The 26,557-nt window shown below is 30.0% G+C and overlaps 1 protein-coding gene across 1 annotated transcript; it reads left to right on the top strand.

The window, feature by feature from the left end:
- Positions 1-3,883: 3,883 nt before the first annotated feature.
- LOC113367178 (flocculation protein FLO11-like) lies at positions 3,884-25,852 on the top strand. The gene is made up of 10 exons (XM_026608808.1): positions 3,884-3,903; positions 6,942-7,252; positions 17,803-18,054; positions 18,554-18,744; positions 21,612-21,980; positions 22,236-22,458; positions 24,373-24,612; positions 24,688-24,789; positions 25,515-25,649; positions 25,723-25,852. The coding sequence occupies exons 1-9, from the start codon at positions 3,884-3,886 to the stop codon at positions 25,631-25,633; spliced, it is 1,827 nt and encodes a 608-aa protein (XP_026464593.1). The 3' UTR covers positions 25,634-25,649; positions 25,723-25,852.
- Positions 25,853-26,557: the final 705 nt, after the last annotated feature.

Genomic DNA, 26,557 nt, shown 5'->3' with positions numbered 1-26,557 from the left:
TCTACCACCGGTATCTCAAACACAGTGAAGTTACAATTATTCACCAACAATATTTTTAAGTAGAGGTAAAAAATGTATAACCATCACGCCTTGATTCTTACGACGTCGTTATAAGGAGATAAACAGAAATGCTCAAAATTTATAACAAAAGTATTTTCCTTCGTTGTTAGTTTTTTGGCTTTTACGAGTTTTTTTTTTAATTTTTAAGTATATATTATTGTAAAGTATAAATGTATATATTATTTATTCGTATTATAAAATGCATTGTTAATTTTATGTTAGATTAAACCGTTTTTTATATATAACCTATATAAAAGCTTACACGTGTTCGGAGTAAAAAGTCCCAACTGAACCTTTACCTTGTTAACGGCATAAACAATAAAACATACTAAAAAACAATGTGTATTTAGTTAAAAAAATATAATTTTACAAGAAATTAATTAAATTAATAGTTATTCTAACTATGCTAATGAATATTTCTAACAAATTAACAGATCAAGGTTGTAAACAGTTAAAATTATCTCTATAAAGATGTTTCACAAAAAATAATCATCAGCAGGGTTGTAATAAATATTTATGTAACTTATCTTTTTTAACTTAATTTACTTTTTTATTCAATATTTTTCATTGTTTACTTTTCATTGCTAGGGTGAAGGTTAAGTTGGTCCTTTTTACACCACCCACGTGTTAGTTTTTATAAAGGCTGTTAAACTGTCGAATCTTACCTGAAACTAGTGGAGTATGGCATCGTGTCTTGAAGCAAAGTTCTGAAACTTCCCGTACAAACAATTTAATTTTTTAAAAATGATTAAAATTTTTTAAACTTTGAAATTTACGTTTTTGGAAAAAAAGACTTCTTGAAGAAAAATGTTTTCTTTATTTTGAAATATTTTGAAAATTTTAAACTTTTTTTCAAAGCAATCGCACTGCTTTAGCTTCATAGAGACGAAATATCGAGGCAGTTTTAGCGACAAACAATGTTATGGAACCCATAGAAATGTAAACACGTATTATTAAATGTGATACGTATTGTATATAATACGTATATTTAAAATCTCCATAAAATATCTGATAATTTGATGTGCATATGTCAAATGATCATTTTTGACCGCTAAATGGATTTTCTTTTACTTTTTTTTACTAGATCTCCGAAGCCGCCTGGCCTGCCTTCCCAAAACTTTAATCAGTTCTTCATCTTGTCAATACAAGTAGAATCTTTTTTTAATTATTAAAATCGGACGCTCCCTTCTCTCAAAAACTGTCACCATTTTTGGCACTTTTTGCGCCGTATTTTCGAAACGGCTAGACCTGCTTTTGCCAAAAACTAATCAGCACCTTATCAATAGGAATAGAATGTTTTTTGAATAATTGAAATCGGGTGAACCGTGTTCCCAAAATCGTCGACGACAATTTGGATCCACACGCACACACGCACTTTCTAAAGTATGCCAAAATGTTCAGAAACCTTTGAAAAGTAAAGATATATAACAATTTTAATTTTCGTTTTTTTTCGATTACTATAACTTACCCTACGGGAAGTTAATTAACAATACATTCAATTATATATCGTATACTTAAAAATTATATCAAGGTATTGTAAACTAAACAACGGGGCTCACAATCAAAAAACTAACAACGAAAGAAAATACTTTTGTAATGGATTATCAAAAATTTCCGTTTATCTTCCGATGGCGTAGTCGCAGGAATCAAGTTGATAGTTGGTTATACATTTTTTCCTCTACTTTCAAATATTGTTCCTAAAAAAATCTTAACTTTATTTGTTTTTGAGTTATCGGTGGTGGACCTTATTACCCGCGGACTTCTAAGCCCCGCTCTACCCTATATATATAAATACCAACTCGTATATACATCAGGTCATCAAATGCACTATAGCTTATATATACGCTTAAAACAAAATAAATCCGTTTACTAAATTATCAATTTATCGTCGAGACCTTATTTTCAATTTTTTGCAAACATAAACGGAGGCAATTTCAAGAATTCTATTAGTATCGATATATTATCATATATCTCTCCAATTTACATAGATTTTCGATTATTATGCAAAGTATGAATATAAAAATTCAGAATACAAATTGTTTACGTTACGTAAGTATGTATAATATTTAAACATATTGATTTAATTTAAAATAGTTTACGAAAGTTATTAGCGAAAGTCAATTGAAAATCATTCTCTTGAACATGCATGGAATGAATTTACATCGAAAATTTTAATTAAAAATAAACTTTCTTCCAAAAAAATTTGTATTCTATATGGAATCTCACTTTCAACCATAAAATTCACTTTTGGAATCATTCCAACTTGAATTAATTACAAGAAATATTTCGCGTAATGAATACCTTTTCAGATGTCAGTGTCAGAAGTAAAATCAAAAAACTGTTATAAATTTTAACTCTTGAAATTTGGAACTTGTACCTTTCATCGCAAAAACAAATAATATTTCATAGTCACCAAATATTGCAGTTTCCAACAAGTGTTTTTCTAAAATTAGTTTTTAGTCTATAATCTTCCTCCAAATTTAATAAAGTCATAAACTGAATATCAATTTTAGGAAAAATAAAACTGCTCAACTTGTGTATATTATATAATATATCACAATGTGACGATTGAAATCTCGAACATAAAACATTATTCAAGTTTTATGTCACATCCGAAAAGTTTCTCCAGATAGTGCTATTAAATTGAAATATTTAAATGCCTTGTGTATAATCATATAACTGCCAAACATTCTAACGCAATAAAATTATAATGTATTACATTCATGATGCAATTTGTTTGCTGAGAGCTGTATGAATTTTAAATTGCATCTGAGAAAATATTTTTTCTCATTAGTGTTGCAAAATTCAGAGCGAATAAATTCTTGATTAAAAACGAAATGTATTGAAGTATGACTTAATTTTTTAACACTAAATGTTTCTCATCCAAGATAGTGTTTCTTCTAAATGATCTTGATGTTAGGCATGAAGAGTTTAATAAAGTTTAGAATCTGAAAATAGTAGTCAGGCCCTAGTGGTAAAAAACAATAACTTGTCATAGTCCGAATGTTATCCAATTGGTGTTTAATATTCAAAAAACGAGGTATTAATATAATACAAAAAAGGCAAATTTCATTCGGCTGAATAGCTGACCCAACAGCTAGAGATATATTTAATGATTACAACTGACGGTAAAAATATTATTACTTTTGATTTATTTTTTTAAACTTTAAATTATTAACTTCCCGTAGGGTAAGTTATAGTAATCGCAAAAAAATCGAAAATGACAATTTTTATATATTTTTACGTTTCAAGGGTTTCTGAACCTTTTGGCATACCTTAGGAAAAATAGATGTATGTAAGTGTTTTTTTTTTGTATAGCAAAGGAAATGCCTTTATGTATCCCAAATTGAATGTGTGTGTATGTGTGTGTGTGCGGATTCAAATTTTGGTTGACTATTTCAAGAACACGGTTCAATCGATTTCGATTATTCCAAAAACATTCGATTGCTGTTGATAAGGAGACGTGCTGATTAGTTTTTGGCATAAGCAGGTCTAGCCGTTTCGAAGATACGGGGCAAAAAGTGCCACAAACGGTAACTCAATTTTTGTCAAAAATTTATAATTTTTTAAAAATCTATTTTTTTTCAAAGTAGTTTTTTTTCAAAACTGTTAATCTTTAAAAAAAAAATTAGTACGTAAAGTTCTAGCAATTTGCCTTAAGGCACGATGCCATGGACCCCACTAGTGTTAATTAAATATGCTAGTAAATAAATTGAGTATTCCAGGGCTTTGAATCAGAGCTTTTTGGATCTCTATGTAATTTTGTCATAATATTTTTAAATGTTCGTAATACAGGAACCAATATCATGTATAAATTTTACTGATGAAATATGACTACATAACGTAAGCGATTTGTATAAAATATCGGCGTTTGACCTGGCCTTAATTTTTGTGATATACAATAATAAAGTATTATTGCAATAAAATGATGTTAAATATTATATCCTGTTTCAGGTTCAAATTATTCATTTAATTAACTGTTATATTACTTATTTATATTTGAAAATTTTCAATTCTTGACTTCTCAATACAAAAATGTATTTATGAAAGTACCTCAAATTTTAATAAGAATAGAAAAATCATCAGAGCAAAAAGTCTAAAGGCCATTAATAAAATATATATATATCAGTCGTATTTGTATAAGAAGTAAAAAGATTTATGATCTGTGATGAATAAGAAACTTTCACGTCGTTGTAATTTACCTACGCATATTCGTGTACGCACAAATAAGAATAAATGTGTATATATATATATATATATATATATATATTTATATATAAATATATATATACAAGCGTACCCTCTCACTTTTCGCAGGCTTTTAATAAAATCTACTGAATATTTTTGATTTAATTTATTTTTATTTTGATGTCTTTATGAAACTTTAGTTTGTTACATAAAAACAATGATATTTCTATTTTTCTATTTTTTTTTTATTATTATATTTTTAACAGCAATCAGAACCTTACGTCCTATGAGCTGTTGGGCTGAAACTTCTCCTTACTTCGTATTTTTAGATGGTAACCCAATGGTTGGTTAATTCTTCCATATTTGATGATTTTTGTTATTAGAATTAATCTAATAGGGCTGACTTTTTATTGGTGCAGCAATGCCAGACAAGGGCTATTTTCACTTGGAAACATATTGCTATCTATATTTCCAAGTGAAAATCGTTGTCACTGCTGCCTGACAACAGGCTGCTCGAAGTGGGTATCGAACCCAGGACCTCTGAAACAAGTCCCGTCGCTCTTATCCTCTTACCTACGGGCGAGCCCAAATTTCTATAAATCAATATTAAATTTTTGAATATATTTTATTTGTGAAAATTGACAAACGTTATTTTTCCACATTTGTAGCATGTGATCTGATCAATATATAACTAGTTGGTTTGGTATTTAGCCTTGAGGCAAATTACATGAACTTCCCGATATGTGTAAATAATCGACTTGATCAAAAAAATGTGTAAATAATATACTTCATTAATCCTACTTTAAAAAAAAACGATAATAATTTTAGCAAAGTTTGACGAATTTTTAAAATTAAACTACTTGTTGTAAGGCCGTAATATTTCAGTAAGTTCTATAAGACCATGATGTATATCGCCAAAAAAAAATTCCATGAAAATCGGCTTAAATTTTTTTTCAACAGTTAATTACAAGAAAACGGCTCGGTAGATTTTCACCTAAAATTAATCAGCATCATTCCCAAATGATATCTTTCGAACAGTATTTGATTTTTCAAAATCGGTTCGGTAGGATAAGCTTAAATGTGGACGAAAATTTAACACTTTTTTTCAACATTTAATTACAAGAAAACGGCTCGATAGATTTTCACCTAAAATTAATCAGCATCATTCCCAAATGATATCTTTCGAACAGTTTTTGATTTTTCAAAATCGGTTCGGTAGGATGAGCTTAAATGTGGACGAAAATTTAACACTTTTTTTCAACAGTTAATTACAAGAAAAGGGCTCGGTAGATTTTCACCTAAAATTAATCAGCATCATTCCCAAATGATATCTTTCGAACAGTTTTTGATTTTTCAAAATCGGTTCGGTAGGATGAGCTTAAATGTGGACGAAAATTTAACACTTTTTTTTCAACAGTTAATTACAAGAAAACGGCTCGGTAGATTTTCACCTAAAATTAATCAGCATCATTCCCAACTAATATCTTTCGAACAGTTTTTGATTTTTTAAAATCGGTTCGGTAGGATGAGCTTAAATGTGGACGAAAAATTCAACACTTTTTTTCAAATTACAAAGAAACGGCTTGGCAGATCGTCGCACAAAACTGACAAACAATAGTCCTCACCGAAATACATCAAATGGCTTTTAAATTTCTAAAATCGGTTCAGGCGTTTTTGAGAAAACGTCGATCAAAAGTCTAATTTTGACAAATGCCAAAAAGACCATACTGATTTTTGCAAACTTTGACGAATTTTTAAAGCTGAACCAGTTGTCGTAGGACCGTAATATTTTAGTATGACCTAGAAAACTATGGTATCTATCGTCAAAAAAATAATCATAAAAATCGTCAAAAAATTTTTTTTAAAAACTTTATTACAAGAAAACGGCCCGGCCGATCTTTACCAAAAACTAATCAGCACGATTCCCAACCAATATCTATCGAACGGTTTTTGAATTTTCAGAATCGATTCAGAATTGCGGGCTAAAACGTGGACGAAAAATTTTTCACTTTTCTGCAATTTACAAAGAAACGGCCCGGCCGATCGCCGCACAAAACTCAGAGACGATAGTCCTCATCGAGATACATCAAATGGCTTTTAAATTTTTGAAATCGGTCCAACCGTTTTGGAGAAAACGTCGATTTACGGCAAAAAATCTGTTCACACACACACACACACACACATACACACACACACACACACACACACACACACACACACACATACTTTTTCCAAATTTGGTCTCATTCGATTCAGAATGGCTCGAAACGTCGAGAAAACATAAAATTAGCGATTCGGATTTTTTGATGAAAACATAAACTTCTCCTTCGGGAAGTTAAACATAACATAACTTCAATCAAATACATTTAATTTTATAAACTATAGGGTGCGGTGGACAGGCGTGGGCCACAGGTTGATAGGCCACCAAAATAACTCTAAGACTAGTGACATGTATGTCGAACCCCGCACATATTTATCATATTTTGATACTTGCTCAATTTTAAAAAGCATTTGGAGGTTATAAAACAACTCTCGCACTGTACAGAGTAACACGCTAAGAATTTCGCCGAAGAAGTTTTTATCCTCGTACGCTATTGTATCATCGAATTTACACGTGCTCTGTTCATGTTATTTTTCTCAAACCCCATTAATATCTAGTAATATTATAACTAATGATATATAATTTTTTACAGATTTACTGCTCTGATAGCATCGCAATGTTTAGCAGAAGTCGAAATAATAACGAAGCCCCGTCCAGGAGAAGAGTACGTAAGTCTTCAGAGTGCCACAGTAGGAGGAACACCCGTAAGAACACCACATAACGCGCGGCAAGCGCGTAAACAAGAGGATTTCGAGACAGCCCATAAGATTCCCCATCACGAAGCAACTGCTCGAGATGATGAAGACGAAGACGACGTCATCGAAGAGAAAAAAGCAGACAAAATTGGAAAGAAATTATATTCGAAGGCCGATTCTAATAACAAGAGCAAGCCACAAAGTTCAGGTAAATAAATCATCTTAGGCACGACGCGTGAAATGATTTAAAAAGAAATGTGATATTTCAAATAAAAATTAAATCACATTATGAAATATGCTGATGGTTATGAACACAACTTGTTTATTGTTGATACTTTCTCTTATTTAAATGAAATGAAACGTATAAGTCTCAAGTCTAGAATCTTTGGAATTTATGAATCTAAAATTATAATATATATATATATATATATATATATATATATATTGAATGGTAGAGTCTTGGATTTGTGTATGTTTTGTAGAGTTTCGAACAAGAATCCAAAAATAATACAAAATAAAAAACAAGAAAAGTTTTTAAAAAAACAATTTCTTTATTTAATTATTTGTTTATTGTCGACGTTTCGGAACTAGGTACGTTCCATCTTCAGGACATCTGTCAAGAAACATGATCTTGATGAGATTTTTGCAAACAATATGTTTAGGAAAAGAAAATAGATTTTTCTTAAATAATGAATTAAATTGTAAAAAATATAATAATGTACAGAAATATGATAATATGTTCAAAATAAAAATGATAAAAATAAATGAGTGGATTATCAAAACAGGATATTAAACATAATAGAAAATTTTTTTGAAAGTTATGGAAATTTTTTAAGAAAAGGTTAATGACAAAGTTGAATTAATTACCTGTATGTTTGAATATTTGTTAGCACTTTTTCACTAAACAAGCTTTTTTAACAAAAATGATTTTGTGAGTTAATTTTCCGCCGAATAATTAGATTTTGTAAATCAAAATTACTAAAAAACTTTGTCTTTTTTTAAAATTATTATTTGAAAACACAAATAATATTGTTCTCTGGATGTTGTTCGATTGGTTTACGAAAATTAACTAAATGAAACTGGTGTGCCCTTTGTAACACGTGTAAACACTTGAACGAGAGATGTGAGATTGTATGTGTGTGTTTTTATATGTCAGGGTGTGAATACTTAAATTGTTGATCTTAAAAGGAAGTCGATATTAATTGTTTGTCAAAAAGTGTAAAAAATTTAAATATGAATCATGTAATAGGTTGTATATATATATATATATATTAGAGATGGGCTTATTATATCCGAAGTCGGATCGACTCGGATTTGACTCGGCTTCAGGGAGGAGTTATATCCGCTTAACAACTCCACGACTCCGACAACTTTGAAACCGAAATACTCGACACAAATGTGTTCTATAGTGCGTTGTTTGAAAATAATTGATTTTTTTGATTAATTTTATATAAAAATAATGTAGTAAGCTTTGTAATAAAAGCAAAACATTTATCGCAAAATATTTTCAACAAATAATAATACTTCTGCTTTCTAATTTTTTCTTCTGCTATTTCCATTCGAGAATTAATATTATATCGGATAGTTCGATTAGCATATTATTAATTTTACACAATTCTATAATTGTGTTAAAGTAAAAATTTAATACTATATATTTTTTGCTGCTTAAATACTATTGACGTCACTGATATATTTTGCACTCTAAAGTGTTGTTATTTCAGGCTATGGAAAGACCAGATTAAATGTATTTTGTTTCGCGTATTTTTCTGTATGTATATTCCTGATCGCCGTCATTCGCGGCCAAATATTGTCGTTGTTAGAAATATGACCCCTATAAATTATACATTGGAGCTATTCACACTTGAACACAATTTCATTGTTCTGTATCTTTTATGTAATATTTTTGTATTTTCTGGAAAAAACGTAAACCTAAAAGGTCATAATACTGTCTGCGAGACGAGAAAGCGACAGCTTCTTTCCCAAAGCAAAAACGCAGTAACAGATTTAGTACCAGTTTAGGGAAGTCGGATATGACAAATCCGGTGAGACAACTCCACTCGGATTAATTCCGAGGGAGGAGTTGTATCGGAGTGATAACTCAGGAGTGAGTTACCCATCTCTAATATATATATGTATGTATGTATGTATATATGTATATATATGTATATATATATATATATATATATATATATATATATATGTTCAATAGATAAGTCCTGGATTTTTTCAATTTATTGATTGTTTCTTTTCCGAACAGTTTATGTTTAATAACGACGTTTCGGAGCTAGATACGTTCCATCATCAGGCTTATTCTGTCAAAGACAATGTTTTTTTTAAAACTATTGATTAACATTAATTAATGATGGATATTACAGATTATTTAGAAAAATTATAAAGGAATGGATTATGTACCAGTGTAAAGAGTAATAAAAATTAACTAAAAAAGGTTTTATATAAAATTGAGAAGCAAAAATGTTATATAAAATTGAGAAGCAAAAATTATTCACCTGTAATAATTAATTTATATATCCATATCACTAATATTTTTTGTTAAAAACACTCGATTTTTTTCCCGAGGATATTTGTAAATGTTTTGACTTCACAAGACTTTAACACACTGATATGGAGTTCTGTCGGCCAGATGTAAGGGATATGTACGGAATTTAGGCAAAAATAATTTTTTATGGCTCTTGTATTAGTAATTTACGAAAAATGGGACTGTATTGCTTCAGCAAATGTTGAGAAATATTATTATGTATATATACATGCATATACATATGCATACTTACATACACATACATACATATGCTTATATATCCATATATTCATGTACATAAAATTATATACACGAACGTATACGCAAGTACATGTATATAGTGTATATACAAAAACATACATATAAGCACATATATGGATGTGCATATATTACTACATATATACATGTATATATACACACAAAATTATTAAAGGATGAATCGTTTTTAATTAGGTTTACAAAATTTGCAACTGTGTATTTTTAACTTCCCGTAGGGTAAGTTATAGTAATCGTCCAAAAATCGAAATCAAAAATTTTTACATTTCTCGACGTTTTGAAGGTTTCTGAACATTTTGGCATACCTCAGAAAAAATGGATGTGTGTGTGTGTGTGTGTGTGTGCGTGCATGTGTGTGTGTTCGGATACAACTTTTCGTCGACGATTTCGGGAACACGGATGAAGCAATTTGAATAATTCAAAAAACATTCGATTCGTATTGATAAGGAGACGTGCTGATTAGTTTTTGTCAAAGGCAGGTCTATCCGTTCCGAAGATATGGGGCAAAAAGTGCCGAAAACGGTAACTAAGTTTTTAAGAGAACGGAGCGTCCGATTTGTATAGTTCAAAAAACATTGTATTAACAAGATGAAGATTTGATCAAATTTTCATGAAGATAGGTCTAGCGGTTTCGGAGATCTAGTAAAAAAAACTAAAAAAAAAATAACATTTGGCGGTCAACAATAATCATTAGACATTAGACATATGCATATCAAATTACCAGATATTTTATTGAGATTTTAACAATAAGTATAAGTTTTGTTTACATTCCTATGGGTTCCGTACCAATGTTTTTCCGTTAGACAGCGACGCGGCGCTTACGCGCTTTATATTTTGTCTCTATGCAGTTAAAGCAGTACGATTGCTTTGAAAAAAAGTTCAGATTTTCCAAAATATGTCAAAATGAAGATAACATTTTTTCCAAATAAAAATTGTTTAAAATTTTTTTTAAAAAAAATTTTTTTTTTCAAAAAAAAGTAATTTTTTGTCCAATTTAAAATTTCTAAAAAATCTTATTTTTTCGAAGTAAAATTTTTTCAAAAATGTTAATCGTTTTTAAAAAAATAATAATTTTTGGCACGGGAAGTTCCAGCAATTTGCCTTAAGGCACGATGCCTTAATTGCCTTAAGACAGAATTCCACTTACAACTAGTTCACTATTTATATATCGATGTCATTTTACATATAATTGCCAAAAGATTTTCTTAATGTCTATGGGGCACAGTTGTAAATATATTGTTGAATAAAAAAAAAAAAAAGGTTTACAAAATTTAGATACGAATCATGAATGATATTATGATCTGATTTTTTATCGACACAATTTGACGAATTCAAAAAGATTAAACTGCTTTCAGAAAAAAATCTTTTAAAAGTACAATCCTCTCTATATAAAATATTGGGTTCGAAGGTAAAAATATGTGAATTTTCAATGGAATGTTGGACAAGAGTGCTTTGGAAACTTCTGCTTTTATGATGAATGACGCTTAATTCATGTTGACTCCTTCTCTTATGGATGTTATAGAATAAGAACAACAACATCTGCAAGCTCTCTAATAGTCAATCCACGATCTTGCAGCACTAATTCTTTGATGTTGAAGTGTATCTTATCCGTAGACGTTCTTGGTTGTTTTTGATCGACTTCAACGCGCTCTCGGTCTTCTTCGAACTATTTTTGCCAATCAAAAAGACTTGCTCTTGACATTGACTTTTTACCAAAGGCTTTCTGCAACAAATTCTGAACGTTACGGCTGCTGATATTTCGTTGCGCGCACAATATTTGATGCTACACTTTGTTGAATAAATTCTGTATTATTTATAAGAAATTATTTAATAAGTAATTAATTAAAATTTTATAATTATCAATAAAATATTGTGAATTTTATATCTAATGGAAAAACAACTACTGAGTTGATTTTTCCAACATGCCCTTGTAGTATACAATGTCCCTTTTCGGACGACTATTGTAAATTCATCAAATTTATTGAATGTCCTTTACTGGACAGTTGTAAATAAAAGAGATAATAATAATAAAAAAAATCTGACATTATGAAAATCGAAAATACAACTATTCTTTCTTACAAACAGAAGCGTGACTACCACATTAATTAATCAATTGAGGTAAAATCTGTTGAGATGTCAATACAATTGATGAACCTGCATAGTTCAAGTTAAAAAATTTACTCATATTTGTAGGCAGTATTATAGGCACATATTATTTTAAAAATCATCCTTTAGCAATTATATCAATTCAATGTTGTGGTAAACATAATTATTTAAATACTTAATTAAGATATAAAGATAAATCACAAAGAACGATTTTAATATAATCAATAATATTTCAAATTTGTGTAACATATATTTATGACACAGTAAAGACAATTTTTTATATAAATATATTATATTTTAATATTGTCAAGGGCAATTATTCTAATCTTTGTCAGAACAGAAACATGTGCATATCTAACTACATCTGCCATACGGCTCAAATATAGTACAAATGACTAACAACAAATGTTTGTTAAGCAAAATGCTTTAATTTTTTGCACAGCATTGTAATTAATTAATATGAATAATGAAGCTAAATTATGTTCAGTTTGAGAATTTGGATTTTTTTTAAATATTGTTTTTTTTTGAAAATTTCGAAATATTCTCAAATTTTTGTAAGACATCAATTTTTATTTAATTTTGATATCATTTGAATTTTTTAAAAATTTAGATTTTTTTTTAAAAATGATAAAAAATTTCGAAAATTTGAATTATTTGAACTTTTGATTTTTTTTTAAAACTTTTCAAAATTCAAAATTTTTTGTACCAGCTATTCCATACTGTCGAAAATGTCGAGGACAGTTGTTTGAACCATATAAATGAACTTCAAAATTATCTAGTGGGACACGGCATCGTGCATTAAGGCAAATTGCTGGCCTTCCCGCACCAAAAATTAAATTTTTTAAAAAACCTCTAAAAATATTTTAAAACTGACAAAAATTAGATTTTTGAAACAAATTGACCTTTTTTATATTTCATCATTTTTTTATACTTTGAACTTTTCTGAAAATTTTGAACTTTTTTCAAAGCAATCGGGCTGCTGGGCTGTTTTAAAAAAGAAATATCGAAGCGCTTAAGCATCGCAGTCTAACGGATAAATTTTGGTACGTAACCCATAGAAATGTAAACAAAATTCCTACTTATATTTAAAATCTCTATACTAGTGATATATGGCATCGTACCTTAAGGCAAATTGCTGGAACTTCCCGTACCGTAACAAAATGATCAAGGAATATTAAATATTTTCAAATAAATGATTATAAAAGTATTATTATAAACTGTAACACTTTCTCATATTTATAAGAATTATATAAACTGAATTACAAAGTTAAAGAATTAAAATTAAAATCTAAATTATTTTTGATGCACAAAAAAATTTTTTTTGGAAAAAAAATAGGAATGAAAAAAATTTTTACAATTATTTTGCCAACACAAGCAGCATGTTTTTAGATCATTCAAATTGGATACTCTGTTCTCTCAAAAACTTCTTTTCTATTTTCTGCACTCTTTGATCCGTATCTCTGTAACGGCTGGACCTGCCTTTGTCAACACCTAATCAGCAAATCTCGCTATCAATAGAAAACGATTGCTTTTTGAATTTTTCAAATCAGCTCATCCATACGCTCAAAATCGTCGACGAAAAATTGTCTCCACACATATACACATACACATTTTTTCTGAGGTATGCCAAAATGTTCAGAAACCTCTAAAACATATAGATATGCAAAAATTTTAATTATTGATTTTTGGCCTATTACTATAACTAATGCTGCGGGAAATGAATTAAACCTAACAGGAATAACCAAATTGTTATGTAAGTAATGACTCTAGTAGGTATATAAATTATTAAGAGACCTAAAACGTGTTAGAATTATTATAATCATCATCATCACTGCAATGATATGTTAATACCACCATTAACGAATAGTGGTTTCTATTTAGTTTTTATATATTCCACATTGTTCATAATTCAAACAAAAACAAATAAATTAATAGTTAACAGCAATTAACCACAAAGACTTTCGCATAATTAAGTTTTTTAGTAGTTTTTTGAAGCTTGTATGATTTTGTGAGTTATATATAACATATTATACAATTCACAAATTATCAGCCGATTCTGCTGCAAAATAAACCAATGCTCTGGCAAGGCTATGTTACGTAGCGCTACGCTCGTACGTTCATATAAAATGGTACTAAAAGCTGTCGAACGCTATGTGGTGCTCTGCAGTCAGGCGTTTTAAATAGAAAACCTAACCTAGACAACGCACAAAGGCAAAAAAGGACAATGTGATCATAACTGGATCTTTGTGGTGTCGTACCATAACGTAAAGAGTGAAGTTGCATTTTAAGTGAAAAACGCCTGAACGCACAAACATAACATTTTGACAGTTTTTAGTACTATTTTATTTGAGCGTACCACATTTATTAACTAACTAAAAATATTTATTACTTACTAGCTGTACACGTTCACGCTTCGCCGAGTTTTAGTTTAAATTAAAAAGTTGAACAAAAATGTACATTTGTTGCCAAAATGTACATCTAGTCTACCAGTTTTCTTGTATTCCAGTCTGCCGGTATAGATTACTATCAGTCTACCTCATGTTCTTCTCAGTTTACCTGTCTTCTTGTTTGTCAGTCAACCAATTCACTAGTCTAATTTACCTGCCCACCTGTCAACCTGTTTATCAGTCTATATATTTAGTTATCCAATAATTAACACGTTCAACAATTTACCTATTTAACAATTCACAAATTCAACAATTTACCAATTGTCCTGTCTTCCGATTTACATATCCTCCAATTTACCAGACCTCCAGTATACCTATCTACCAATTTACCAGTCTACCTGTTTATCTGTCTACGTATCTATCTATCTATCTACCTGTTTATCTGATTACCAAACTGTCTATCTGCCTACCAATTTAGCGGTCCAACAATATATCTTTTCACTGATTTAGCTGTCTACCTATTCACCTGTCTGTCAATTTACCTGTCTACTAATTTACAAATCAACCTGTTCATCAATACACCATTTTACCTGTGTACCAATTTACCTGTTATCCCGTTGTATGTGTCTACCAAATAACCTGTTTACAAATTTACCTGTCATCCCGTTTTACATGTCTCCAATTAACCTGCAAACCTATTTATCTGTCTACATATATTCGTATATCTATCAGTTGTTATGTCTACCAGTTTACATATCTTCCAATTTACCCGTCCATCAGTTTACCTATCTTCCAATATACCTGTCTACTTGATCATCTGTCTACGTATATATCATCTACCTATTTATCTGTTTAGCTGTTTACCTGTCTGCCAGTTTACCTGTCCACCAATATACCTATCCACCATGTTATCATGTTTATTAGTTTACCTAACCAATTTACCTGTTCAATAATTTATTTATTTATTTATGTTCAAGACAGTATAACTTAAAGTCAAATTGGACATTTGTGCTACGATCTACCCTATACACAAAGTTTGACTATATCTTATCTGCACTTATTTGTATCGACTAGTAGAGGATATATAAATAAAGGGTCTGGGCGTGTTTCCATACAGAATTGGCCCCACCCTGGTATTTAAATTATTTTGATGCCATTTTATAGGTATTTTCGAGAAAATTCAATATACCAAATTTCAAATCCGTAGCTCATCATTTGGCCGAGATATCAGTGAAAACATGTGAAAGTGGCCCCTTTTTTCAAACTCACTTTTTGTCGGAAAATATGAGAGATATCGAAAAACTGTTTACGTCATTCTATTTGTACTGATCTTGTTTATATTATTTAGAATGAATAATGTTAAAAAATTATCATTTACTGGATGAAAAGTTGAAAATAAGTTTTTATTTGAAATTTTCGACCAGTACGGTTAATTTGACTACTTTCTAAATAACATCATTTTAAAGCCTGTATATTTTACTTTTATTATCCAAAATTATATTTAAATCGAAGTGGAACTTTTTATAAAAAGTTGAAAAAAACGAAGGTAGTACACGCGGAACCCGTAGAATATCCGTGTAAGTAGCGTCTCTCAATAGCAAACCAGTGCACATTGCGCTTAGCGCGAATCGGAACATATTCTATATAAAGGTAATACTTATTTAAAAAATAAAACTAGATATATACATTTATGTCTTTTATATTCATATAATTATGTATATAATTATTGTGGTTATATATTTATATACAATGTTTTTTTGTTTTGAAATTATACCTAAAACTTTATTTGCTTTTTATATTTTATATTTTATATTGTTACTGTATATTATTTTATAACGATAGAAAATACATAAATAAATAGTCACTATATTTACCATAGTAATATGGAAGTTAAGTTACGAAGTTATTAAGACACTTTTAATCGTAGTCGCTATCATTGTTAATAGAAACTGTAGTTCTTTCTGTTATAAATATTATGTCTTTTATATTTATATTTTGTGTATACAAAATAAAGATGCATTCAACCATTCACTCACAATAAAAACTAAATATACAATTATTCTTTGAATAACAATTGGAATATTGAGATAAAAATACGTTCTTTACTCTGTCATATCTTTATCGATACTGCAATAATACAAAGATAGAAGAATGTAATATAAAAAATTCTTAGTAATTTGAAATGCTCTAGCTTTGTTACTAAATTTTATTTTAAAAAATGCATCAGTTTGTGTTTAAGCTGCTTCCAGTATAGTTACCTCAAGAATTTATAATATATCAGAAAATATAATGTTTCGGTAATTACTATCATAGATTTCACAGTTATTTTATTTTAGTTGTTTGCTTTTTTGTGTTCTGTGTGAAATCTGTATTTAGATTTTTTCTGATTCAAATCCATTGTTATTTTAGTGAGAGCTTTGGTGGTTTAGTGGGTATTTTAGTTATTTCATAATTATAAACTTAATAGAAACAATAATGCCGGAAAATTGCAAAATCTGCATTAAACAAGTGTTTAAAAAGTTTCTATTAACAATGTTAATAACAAGTTAAACAGTTTCTATTAACGATGATAGCGACTACGATTAAAAGTGTCTTAATAACTTCGTAACTTAACTTCCATATTACTATGGTAAATATAGTGACTATTTATTTATGTATTTCTATCGTTATAAAATAATATACAGTAACAATATAAAATATAAAATATAAAAAGCAAATAAAGTTTTAGGTATAATTTCAAAACAAAAAAACATTGTATATAAATATATAACCACAATAATTATATACATAATTATATGAATATAAAAGACATAAATGTATATATCTAGTTTTATTTTTTAAATAAGTATTACCTTTATATAGAATATGTTCCGATTCGCGCTAAGCGCAATGTGCACTGGTTTGCTATTGAGAGACGCTACTTACACGGATATTCTACGGGTTCCGCGTGTACTACCTTCGTTTTTTTCAACTTTTTATAAAAAGTTCCACTTCGATTTAAATATAATTTTGGATAATAAAAGTAAAATATACAGGCTTTAAAATGATGTTATTTAGAAAGTAGTCAAATTAACCGTACTGGTCGAAAATTTCAAATAAAAACTTATTTTCAACTTTTCATCCAGTAAATGATAATTTTTTAACATTATTCATTCTAAATAATATAAACAAGATCAGTACAAATAGAATGACGTAAACAGTTTTTCGATATCTCTCATATTTCCGACAAAAAGTGAGTTTGAAAAAAGGGGCCACTTTCACATGTTTTCACTGATATCTCGGCCAAATGATGAGCTACGGATTTGAAATTTGGTATATCGAATTTTCTCGAAAATACCTATAAAATGGCATCAAAATAATTTAAATACCAGGGTGGGGCCAATTCTGTATGGAAACACGCCCATACCCTTTATATCCTTTATTAATGCATTAAAATATATTTCATTGAATTAGGCCCAGCATACCTTACGACTACTGCTTCTCCAGTAGGCGACAATGTCGGAAGTAAAATAAACTACGGACTCACCGCACTGGTGAATGAAGAAGCTGATACATTTAGTCTCGAGACATCACCAAGCGAACAGAAACATCATTCTCGAATTCAAATAAAAAAGGGACCTAACGGTCAAGACTATGAGTACGAGTACGTTTATTACTACTACGACGAAGACGACCCGACAAAAACTGACCCTGTAGATGATTCGGGTAATAATAATTACAAATATCTCACAACTGCACATAAATAAATCTTTGAAATTTGTTTTCAAGCACCTTAAATGATTAGAATAATTACAAGCGGCTTTAGTTACTTTGACCTATAATACAACATAGACAAAATAAATTATAAACATGATAATTTCGAAATATGTCGTCATGAAAAAACTACAGCAGCATTACTCGTTTTTCATCTCATTCACTTTTTCTTTCGGAAATATAATAATGTTTCATAAACATAAATAATGCAAAAGTGTTAAATTACTTCACCTTACTTAAATTACTACATTATAATCGTCAAAGTAAAGTTTGAAACTAATTAAAAATGTATTAGATTCTAGAAGTAAATATTCAGTAGAACTATCCAATGTTGATAAATATATTTATCAAACATTATATAATTTAGTATGGAATAATTAATTTTGATAGTCAATAAGTCGGAGAATAATAATTTATATTTAGAATCCTAAACTTTTTTATATTCTCCCAGATAAGAAGCCTGTAAATTCTGAAACTGAAAATAACACCCTGCAGCAAGAAGCTAGTGCCAGCAAAACAAGAAACCGATATAGCAGTATAGAAAGAAATTCTCCTGCATCAAATGTTCAAGAACATAATGAAGTCATACCAGATGGTCGATCTGGCGGAAGATCGAGAAGCAGGCAATCGGCTGAAGAAGAGGTAATACATTCATTCACAATGTATATAACTTGTCAAGTGAATACTAGCAGTATTATAAACGTTCAACTATAATTGCGCACAATATTAATATTATTAATTCTCTTAGAAGTGCACTTGCTAAGTTGGATAGAATAAGTTATAAATTTCAGTTGCAAACCACTATCAAAGAGTGCGATTTTGCGAATATTTACGAACAAACTTTAAAGATATAGTAGAAAGGATGAAGACGGCCGGTTAGCAACAACTTGTTATCAAAAAATATGCATATTAATAAACTGTGGCATTGCGTATTATTATTGAACATTTTTATAACAACATCTCAGTAGTTATGAAAAATATTACATATCTTCCTTCCATAATTATCCAAAAAATATCTTCTTTTTCAATTTTTCGGGATTTCAAATTTCTTACATCTTTTTTCCATAATATCTTCTTTCCATAATTTTCCAAAGATATCAAATTTTGCAAATGTCAGAAGATTTCATACAACATACAATTACAAATTAAATATTCCAAATTGTTAGATCACGGCATATTATTTTGGTATTTTAAAATTGGTCTGAAATGCAAATAAAGCGTTAACTGCGGGTGTCGTCAACGCATCAAAATCTCCTTCTCTTTTCCTGGTGCAGCAGTCGACACACTGTCGGCAGAGCCAAATTGATACCCACATTATCGGCATATTAGTAGTGTTAGAACGATAGTATCGATACTGAATAAGTATCGATACTGAGTAAGTATCGATACTTTGACTTCGATACTGAGTACTTTTGGAATCGATACTTCGGGCCGATTCTTTTGGCGGTGTCGATATTTTGCGCCGATTCTACTCAAAAAGTATCGGCTATATTTTTTGACCCCACCAAAAGTTCGACCGCATTTTATGAACACCACTCATTCTCTTTTGTCGCTCTTCACAGATAACAAACGAAACAAGCGATAAGTCGAGTGCGATGTGGTTTTTGTTAAAGAATATGAATGCCCCCAGTTCGAAGCCACTGATTAACAATAAATAAAAGAATTAGAGTTCAAGATTACTGTATGTCCATAATATAATTTCTGTTACTTCCGAGAACATATGTTTATCAAGGATAATAAGTTTTGTATATTTTATGGAAAAATCTTGTCTGCGAAATTGCCGCGGCGTAAATGAATACTTTCGTTACAAAACAATACTATTATTTAATTATTGAGTATTTTTTCTTTTGAAATAAATTAGCCGATACTAAATTCATAAATGTATACTTTTGTCACAAAACGATACTATTTTCTAATTAATGAGTATTTTTCCTTTTGAAATAAATTAGCCGATACTAAATTCATAAATGAATACTTTCGTCACAAAACGATACTATTTTCTAATAATTTAGCCGACACTAATATTATAAATGAATACTTTCGTCACAAAACGATACTGTTATTTAAATATTGAGAATTTTTTCTTTTGAAATAAATTAGCCGATACTAAATTCATAAATGAATACTTTCGTCACAAAACGATACTATTTTCTAATTAATGAGTATTTTTCCTTTTGAAATAAATTAGCCAACACTAATATTATAAATGAATACTTTCGTCACAAAACGATACTGTTATTTAATTATTGAGTATTTTTTCTCTTGAAATAAATTAGCCAATACTAAATTCATAACTGAATACTTTCGTCGCAAAACGATACTATTTTCTAATTATTGAGTATTTTTCCTTTTGAAATAAATTAGCCGATACTAAATTCATAAATGAATACTTTCGTCACAAAACGATACTATTTTCTAATTAATGAGTATTTTTCCTTTTGAAATAAATTAGCCGACACTAATATTATAAATGAATACTTTCGTCACAAAACGATACTGTTATTTAATTATTGAGTATTTTTTCTCTTGAAATAAATTAGCCAATACTAAATTCATAAATGAATACTTTCGTCACAAAACGATACTATTTTCTAATTATTGAATATTTTTCTTTTTGATATAAATCGAATTTGAAATTAGTATCGAAAAATTATTGTTTTAAACTTCTCAAAATATTGAAAATGACGCTGATTTAAAAGCATCAAATACAAGCAATAGAATTTATCATAATATTGGAATTCGATCTGTAGAGAATTTTAGATCTCTCTTGCACTTATGTTTAATTTTGGTGAAAAGTACTCATTATTCGATACTGAGTAGTATCGATACTTTTGCCGCGATTCTTTTTTGGTATCGATGCTTTGCCGCGACTCTTTTTTCAGTACTCGGTATCGATACTTTGCCTCGATACTTCTAACACTACATATTAGAAACAACTAGTTGGTGATTCGTACTTGCAGAAGAAGGGTCCAAAGAACTGTTTTAGCCAGCGCCACTGAATCACTGTTTAATTTTTGTGTTTTTTGAATATTTAATTCAAAAGTTAGTTTGTTATTAATACATTTATGCAATATAACAAGTATATTATACGCATATTTGCAATAAAATTCAAACTATTTGTTCCTAATTTTGTTTCAAGCCGGTCCTTGCCATTAAGCATGAATAATCACGTTCGCACAATATGAGTAAAATGTGCAGAGTATATAGAATACTAATGAAAGCGATTAGTACAATCGCAAATATATAATATTTTGTTGCAAGTCAAAACTAGCAGTCGACTAGTGCCGAATTGTCTAAATGACAACGTGTCTCACAAAAGGTTCACCCATTCCGACGCGTCTGTCGACAGTGCCGTTTTTTTTTTCAGAAAAAACTTCAAACTCGGCAAAATACGAAATAGAAAAAAATAAAATATAATTGAAACTTTTCAGCATAGGAAAACAAAATAAGTCCTAAAACCTCTGCGTACAACGTGTTAAATAAGTTAATTCAAGTTGCACACCTTTCAGATAAGCGAAGAGCGTCTGCCAGTCAGCACCAGATTTCCTCCACGGTCTCGACAAGTGACTACAACCACTTCAGCTCCAGCAGATACTAGTTCTCCTTCATCCGCAAGCACAGAAGAACGAGGCAGAAGTCCAGTCCGCAGGCCGAGCCTTGAACTTGTTGACAGTGCGAGCTTCAAAACTCATGCTGGTGATGCTTCAGTATCTCAGTACAGAGATGCTGACAATCAACATAGCCGTGAAAATGCTGGAGTTGAAAAAGAAACTGCAGAAAATGATAAATTAAGTGCTTCTGCAACATCCGAAACCAACGTCGATCAAACAACTGAAGGAATCTTAGATGGTACAACGGATCCATCGTCCATGGATAAGGTAATTGACATAGATACTGGTTGACGTTGCGTCTATATATGAATAAAAATACGTAGAACTAAAAAATATCAGTTTCGTATTTGGTTCTACGTTTATTAGTCATATTTGATGGTAACTCATATCTGATCATAAATGAAGCAACATAGAATGTATAAATAAATTCCATTAGAAGTAGTCACATTTTATGATCAAGGGCTTAATAGATTTTCATAAAATATTTCAAGATCGCAAATGATTCATTATTATATTTCATAGGTTGCTCTTGATTTATACGCATATCTGGCAGGCGAAAACTTGAATGCTAACAGTGATTCAACAACTGAAAGTAACGATTCTACTACTGAAGGTAACGGTTCTGGCACAGAATACACAACATCAGACGAAGTCGAAATTACTACAACAACGACAGAACCAACAACAACCACCACCGAGCCCACGACTACTACCACTGAACCAACAACAACTGCATTACCAGCAGGTAATACAAAAAAAATCTTAACTAGCTGTAAGTGGAATTCTGTCTTAAGGCAATTAAGGCATCGTGCCTTAAGGCAAATTGCTGGAACTTCCCGTACCAAAAATTATTATTTTTTTAAAAACGATTAACATTTTTGAAAAAAAATTACTTTGAAAAAATAAGATTTTTGAGAAACTATAAATTGGACAAAAAATTACTTTTTTTTGGAAAAAAAATTAAAAAAAAAAAAAAAATAATAATTTTTTTTTGAAAAAAATTTTTTTTTCTTTATTTTAACATATTGTGAAAGATCTGAACTTTTTTCTCAAAGCAATCGTACTGGTTTAACTGCATAGGGACAAAATATAAAGCGCGTAAGCGCCGCATCGCTGTCTAACGCATAAGCATTGATACGGAACCCATAGGAATGTTAACAAAATGTATACTTATTGTTAGAATCTCTATAAAATATCTGATAATTTGATGTGCATATGTCTAATGATCATTTTTGACCGCCAAATGGCTCATTTTTTTACTTTTTCCTCCATATCTCCGAAACCGCTAGACCTACCTTCATGAAAATTTTATCGATTCTTCATCTTTTCAATACAAGTGAAATGTTTTTTGAATTATTCAAATCGGACGTTCCGTTCTCTTAAAAACTGAGTCACCGGTTTCGGCACTTTTTGCCCCGTATCTTCGCAACGGTCTTCCCGAAATCGTCGACGAAAATTTGTATCCGCACATACATACACACACACACATACATCCATTTTTTCTAATGTATGCCAAAATGTTCAGAAACCTCTGGAACGTAAAAATATATAAAAATTTTCATATTTGATTTTTTTGCGATTACTATAACTTGCCCTACGGCAAACGTAAAAATATAAAAACATATTGTGAGAAAACATCATTTTCCGAATGTTCAATCATTTGAAAACAAAAACATATCATTGTATAAATTTTAAAATAGTATCAAAAGAAAATAGAAAAAGAAAAAAATCATATACTACGATATGAACAATTTGGATTGGGATGAAAATGTATATACTTGATCTAATTATTATTAAAATTGTTTCTATACACCTAAGCATAATTGATACAGGTTATAAACAAATATTTTTATAAACAAATGATAAGAATTTGAAAAATTATTCATACGAAAAATGTTTGACCCAATGTCAATATTTTGAAGAATGATAGATATTGTATTATGATTGATTTAAATATTAATGTCATTTAGTGAGATTTAAATATTAATGTCATTTAGAGTACTTCTTATAACCAGTTTTTTTTAAACTACTTAACTTTTCAACATATTTCTTCTGGTTGCGCTTAGAAATATCTAAGCAAGATCTACTATGCCCAACATAAATGTTTTTTTATTTAATAGTTGCAACCTGTTTACTCAAATCGAGAGTTTATATTTTCCGTTACTGGTTTGTAAGACCACTGACACTATTTATTTTCAGTGATGGTCGTTACACTTACTGCTATTAATTAAATTTCATTTATTAAGTGAATCAGTAACATATTAATTACAATATATGGACAATTTGAGTTATTTAAAATTGAAATCATTGAATTATTTCTGAAGATTGTTATACTAGTTGAGATTTTTAATGAAATTTTTATTTTTATAAAAAAAATAGTAAATGATGCATATATATTTCAAGTAAGTATAAGGTCATGTGTTTTTGACAGGGTTAATCGAATAAGTATCTATTTAACAATGGCTCAAAATCAAAAGTAAATGCGTTTGAAGAAATTCGTATTAAGCATACTAAATATTTTGGGAAAAGCTAATAATATTTTGATAACATGAAATTTTTTTATTGTTTTTACAGGGACAATTAGCATAAATAACACCAGATTAAAAAATAGCAATTGTATGTTTTTTCTAAATGAAAATTCTCTTGGAACGTATTTTAGGCAGAAATAGGTTCCGTTTGCGTACAGGTGCGCGACCAGGTGGTAAAGTAACAACAACTACTACCACAACAGCAGCACCAGTGGAGGCCCCAAAAACAAAAAGCCGTTTCTCTCCAGTAGGACAACGTCCAGCATTTGGACGTGGCAGAACAACAGCAAAACCACATGCAGCATCCGTCGATGAGCCACTGGCCACAGCCGAAGAAGCTAAACCAGTCTCACATTCCAAACCATCAATAGGTATTAAATAGACAAAAAAAAATGTTTAAATGATCACGATATATGCAATCCCTTCGCATTACTAGGTCGCAACAGATTTAACTTACGAGGAAGAACAACAGCAGCTCCTAATGCAGAAAATGAATCCGACAAGGAAGCAACTCCCAGTGCTGTTTCATCTGGGCCTAAACTTACAAGGTACAGTACATACAAAGGGTACGTCGTCTTGCCATATAAAAGAGTGAAGCCCCTAGACAATATTAGAATAAAACTAATAGTGCATGGAATCCTGCCTTAAGGCAAATTGCTGGAACTTCCCGTACCAGAATTAAATATTCGAGGAAAAAATCATTATAATCAATAAATATTGATCAATAATTAATAACAATGGTTTAAAACATTTTCAAATAGATAACTATAATCACTATATATTGTATCGTTCACAAAATATACAGTGATGATCTTATCGCTCAAAATACTTGAGAAAGTTTACATTAGGAAGAGGTGCCGAAAAAATTCATCTGAGGAAATATTTCTTATGATTAGATTAACTCATATGAAATATACGTTTTCAAACTGAATTGTAAATTTAAAATTCATATTTACTTTGTATATTTTTGAAAATTTTGAAAAAAAAATCTGAATATTTTGAAATTTGCTTGAACCGTAAAAGTAAACTTTAAAAATTAACAATCTTGGTACGGAACCCAACAAAATTATAACAAAATTAGTACTCATTTTTTTAAATTTTTATCAAATATCAGATAATTCAATGTTCATATGTCTAATGGTCATTTTTGACCGCCAAATACCAACTTTTTTTTTACTTTTTTTTCTATATCTCCGAAACCGCTGGACCTGCCTTAACTAAATATGTATTGATATTATCTCAATATCTCGTAAATATTTTTTTTTATGTTTAGGCCTAGACCAGCATTTAGCATTAGAACCAGAGGAAGGCAAACACCAACGAGTACAACAACCGATGAAGAAACGCAAACAGATGAAAAGAAAGAAGGAAACCAAGAAGATGTGCCAGTAACACCAAAAACAGTCAGGTACCACATACATATAAGTACTAATAGGTAAGATGATTTTATTAACGCAAATGTGTTAATTGTTCTAATTTAGATCACGTTTGAATGGGCGACCTACCCGACCAAAACCACTTATCGGTGGAAAGAGCCGATCTACCGCCACTCCTGATTTGAATAAAGAAGAAACAATTGCTGATAGTGAACATGCAGCTTCTGAAGGCGAAGTAAGTTTTTAAATCTACAATGAAAACATGAATGTTCATTCGTCTATGCCGTCAAAAAACTTATAGTAATCGTAACGGAATTGAGTTGATTCATGATAGCTATACCTATAGCGATTGCATAAGATATTAAGTAAACCCTATAATTACTATCTAATATATAAGTAGGTTAATAGTTCACAGTATATATAAATTTTTTTTTACATATACAGCCTGTGCCAGAAACCACAACAGCTTCAGGCCTCAGCAAACTGCGCCAACGACCACGTTTGCAGGTGACTGCCCAAAAACCAAAACCACCAGCAACAAATCCATTAATCAATAATAGACGCTCAAATCCGCTGATTGCTCGGCGAAAATCACCCATCAAAGCAGCAGTAAATGAAGAAATTGCTGAAACCACAGAAACTTCAGCGGAAAACTCAGAGAAGCAGACCGAAACTGAAGTCGAAGCGAGCCCTGAAGAAACCACTGACGAAAAAAGTGAAAAACCCGAAGTGAGTAGCGAAGCACCGAGAGGGTTAAATGGACTTTTAGCAGGAAGAAGGAGATTAGCAGGCCGAAAGCCCGGTACAATATAATAAACCTAGTTTCTGAAAAAATGCTAAATATATGAAAGTGTGCTAGTTCGAAGATTTATTTCCGGTGGATTTAAGTCGTGAGAGATTTGTTTGAGTTTTTTACTTTTATTTAATAATTTTATTTTAG

Source organism: Ctenocephalides felis, unplaced genomic scaffold (assembly GCF_003426905.1).
Source record: "Ctenocephalides felis isolate EL2017-DRISC unplaced genomic scaffold, ASM342690v1 CF-g0.4_SCAFFOLD_01170, whole genome shotgun sequence".
NCBI lineage: Eukaryota > Metazoa > Arthropoda > Insecta > Siphonaptera > Pulicidae > Ctenocephalides > Ctenocephalides felis.
Note: the sequence above shows the minus strand (reverse complement) of the source record. Positions and strands in the feature narration are given on the sequence as shown.

Excerpts from the sequence above, each read along its gene's own strand:
- LOC113367178 (XM_026608808.1), top strand. The coding sequence starts at position 3,884 with ATGAAATATGACTACATAAC. Across the intron at positions 21,981-22,235 it reads ATCCATCGTCCATGGATAAG|GTTGCTCTTGATTTATACGC; the intron begins GTAATTGACATA and ends TATATTTCATAG. Across the intron at positions 24,613-24,687 it reads ACATTCCAAACCATCAATAG|ATTTAACTTACGAGGAAGAA; the intron begins GTATTAAATAGA and ends AGGTCGCAACAG.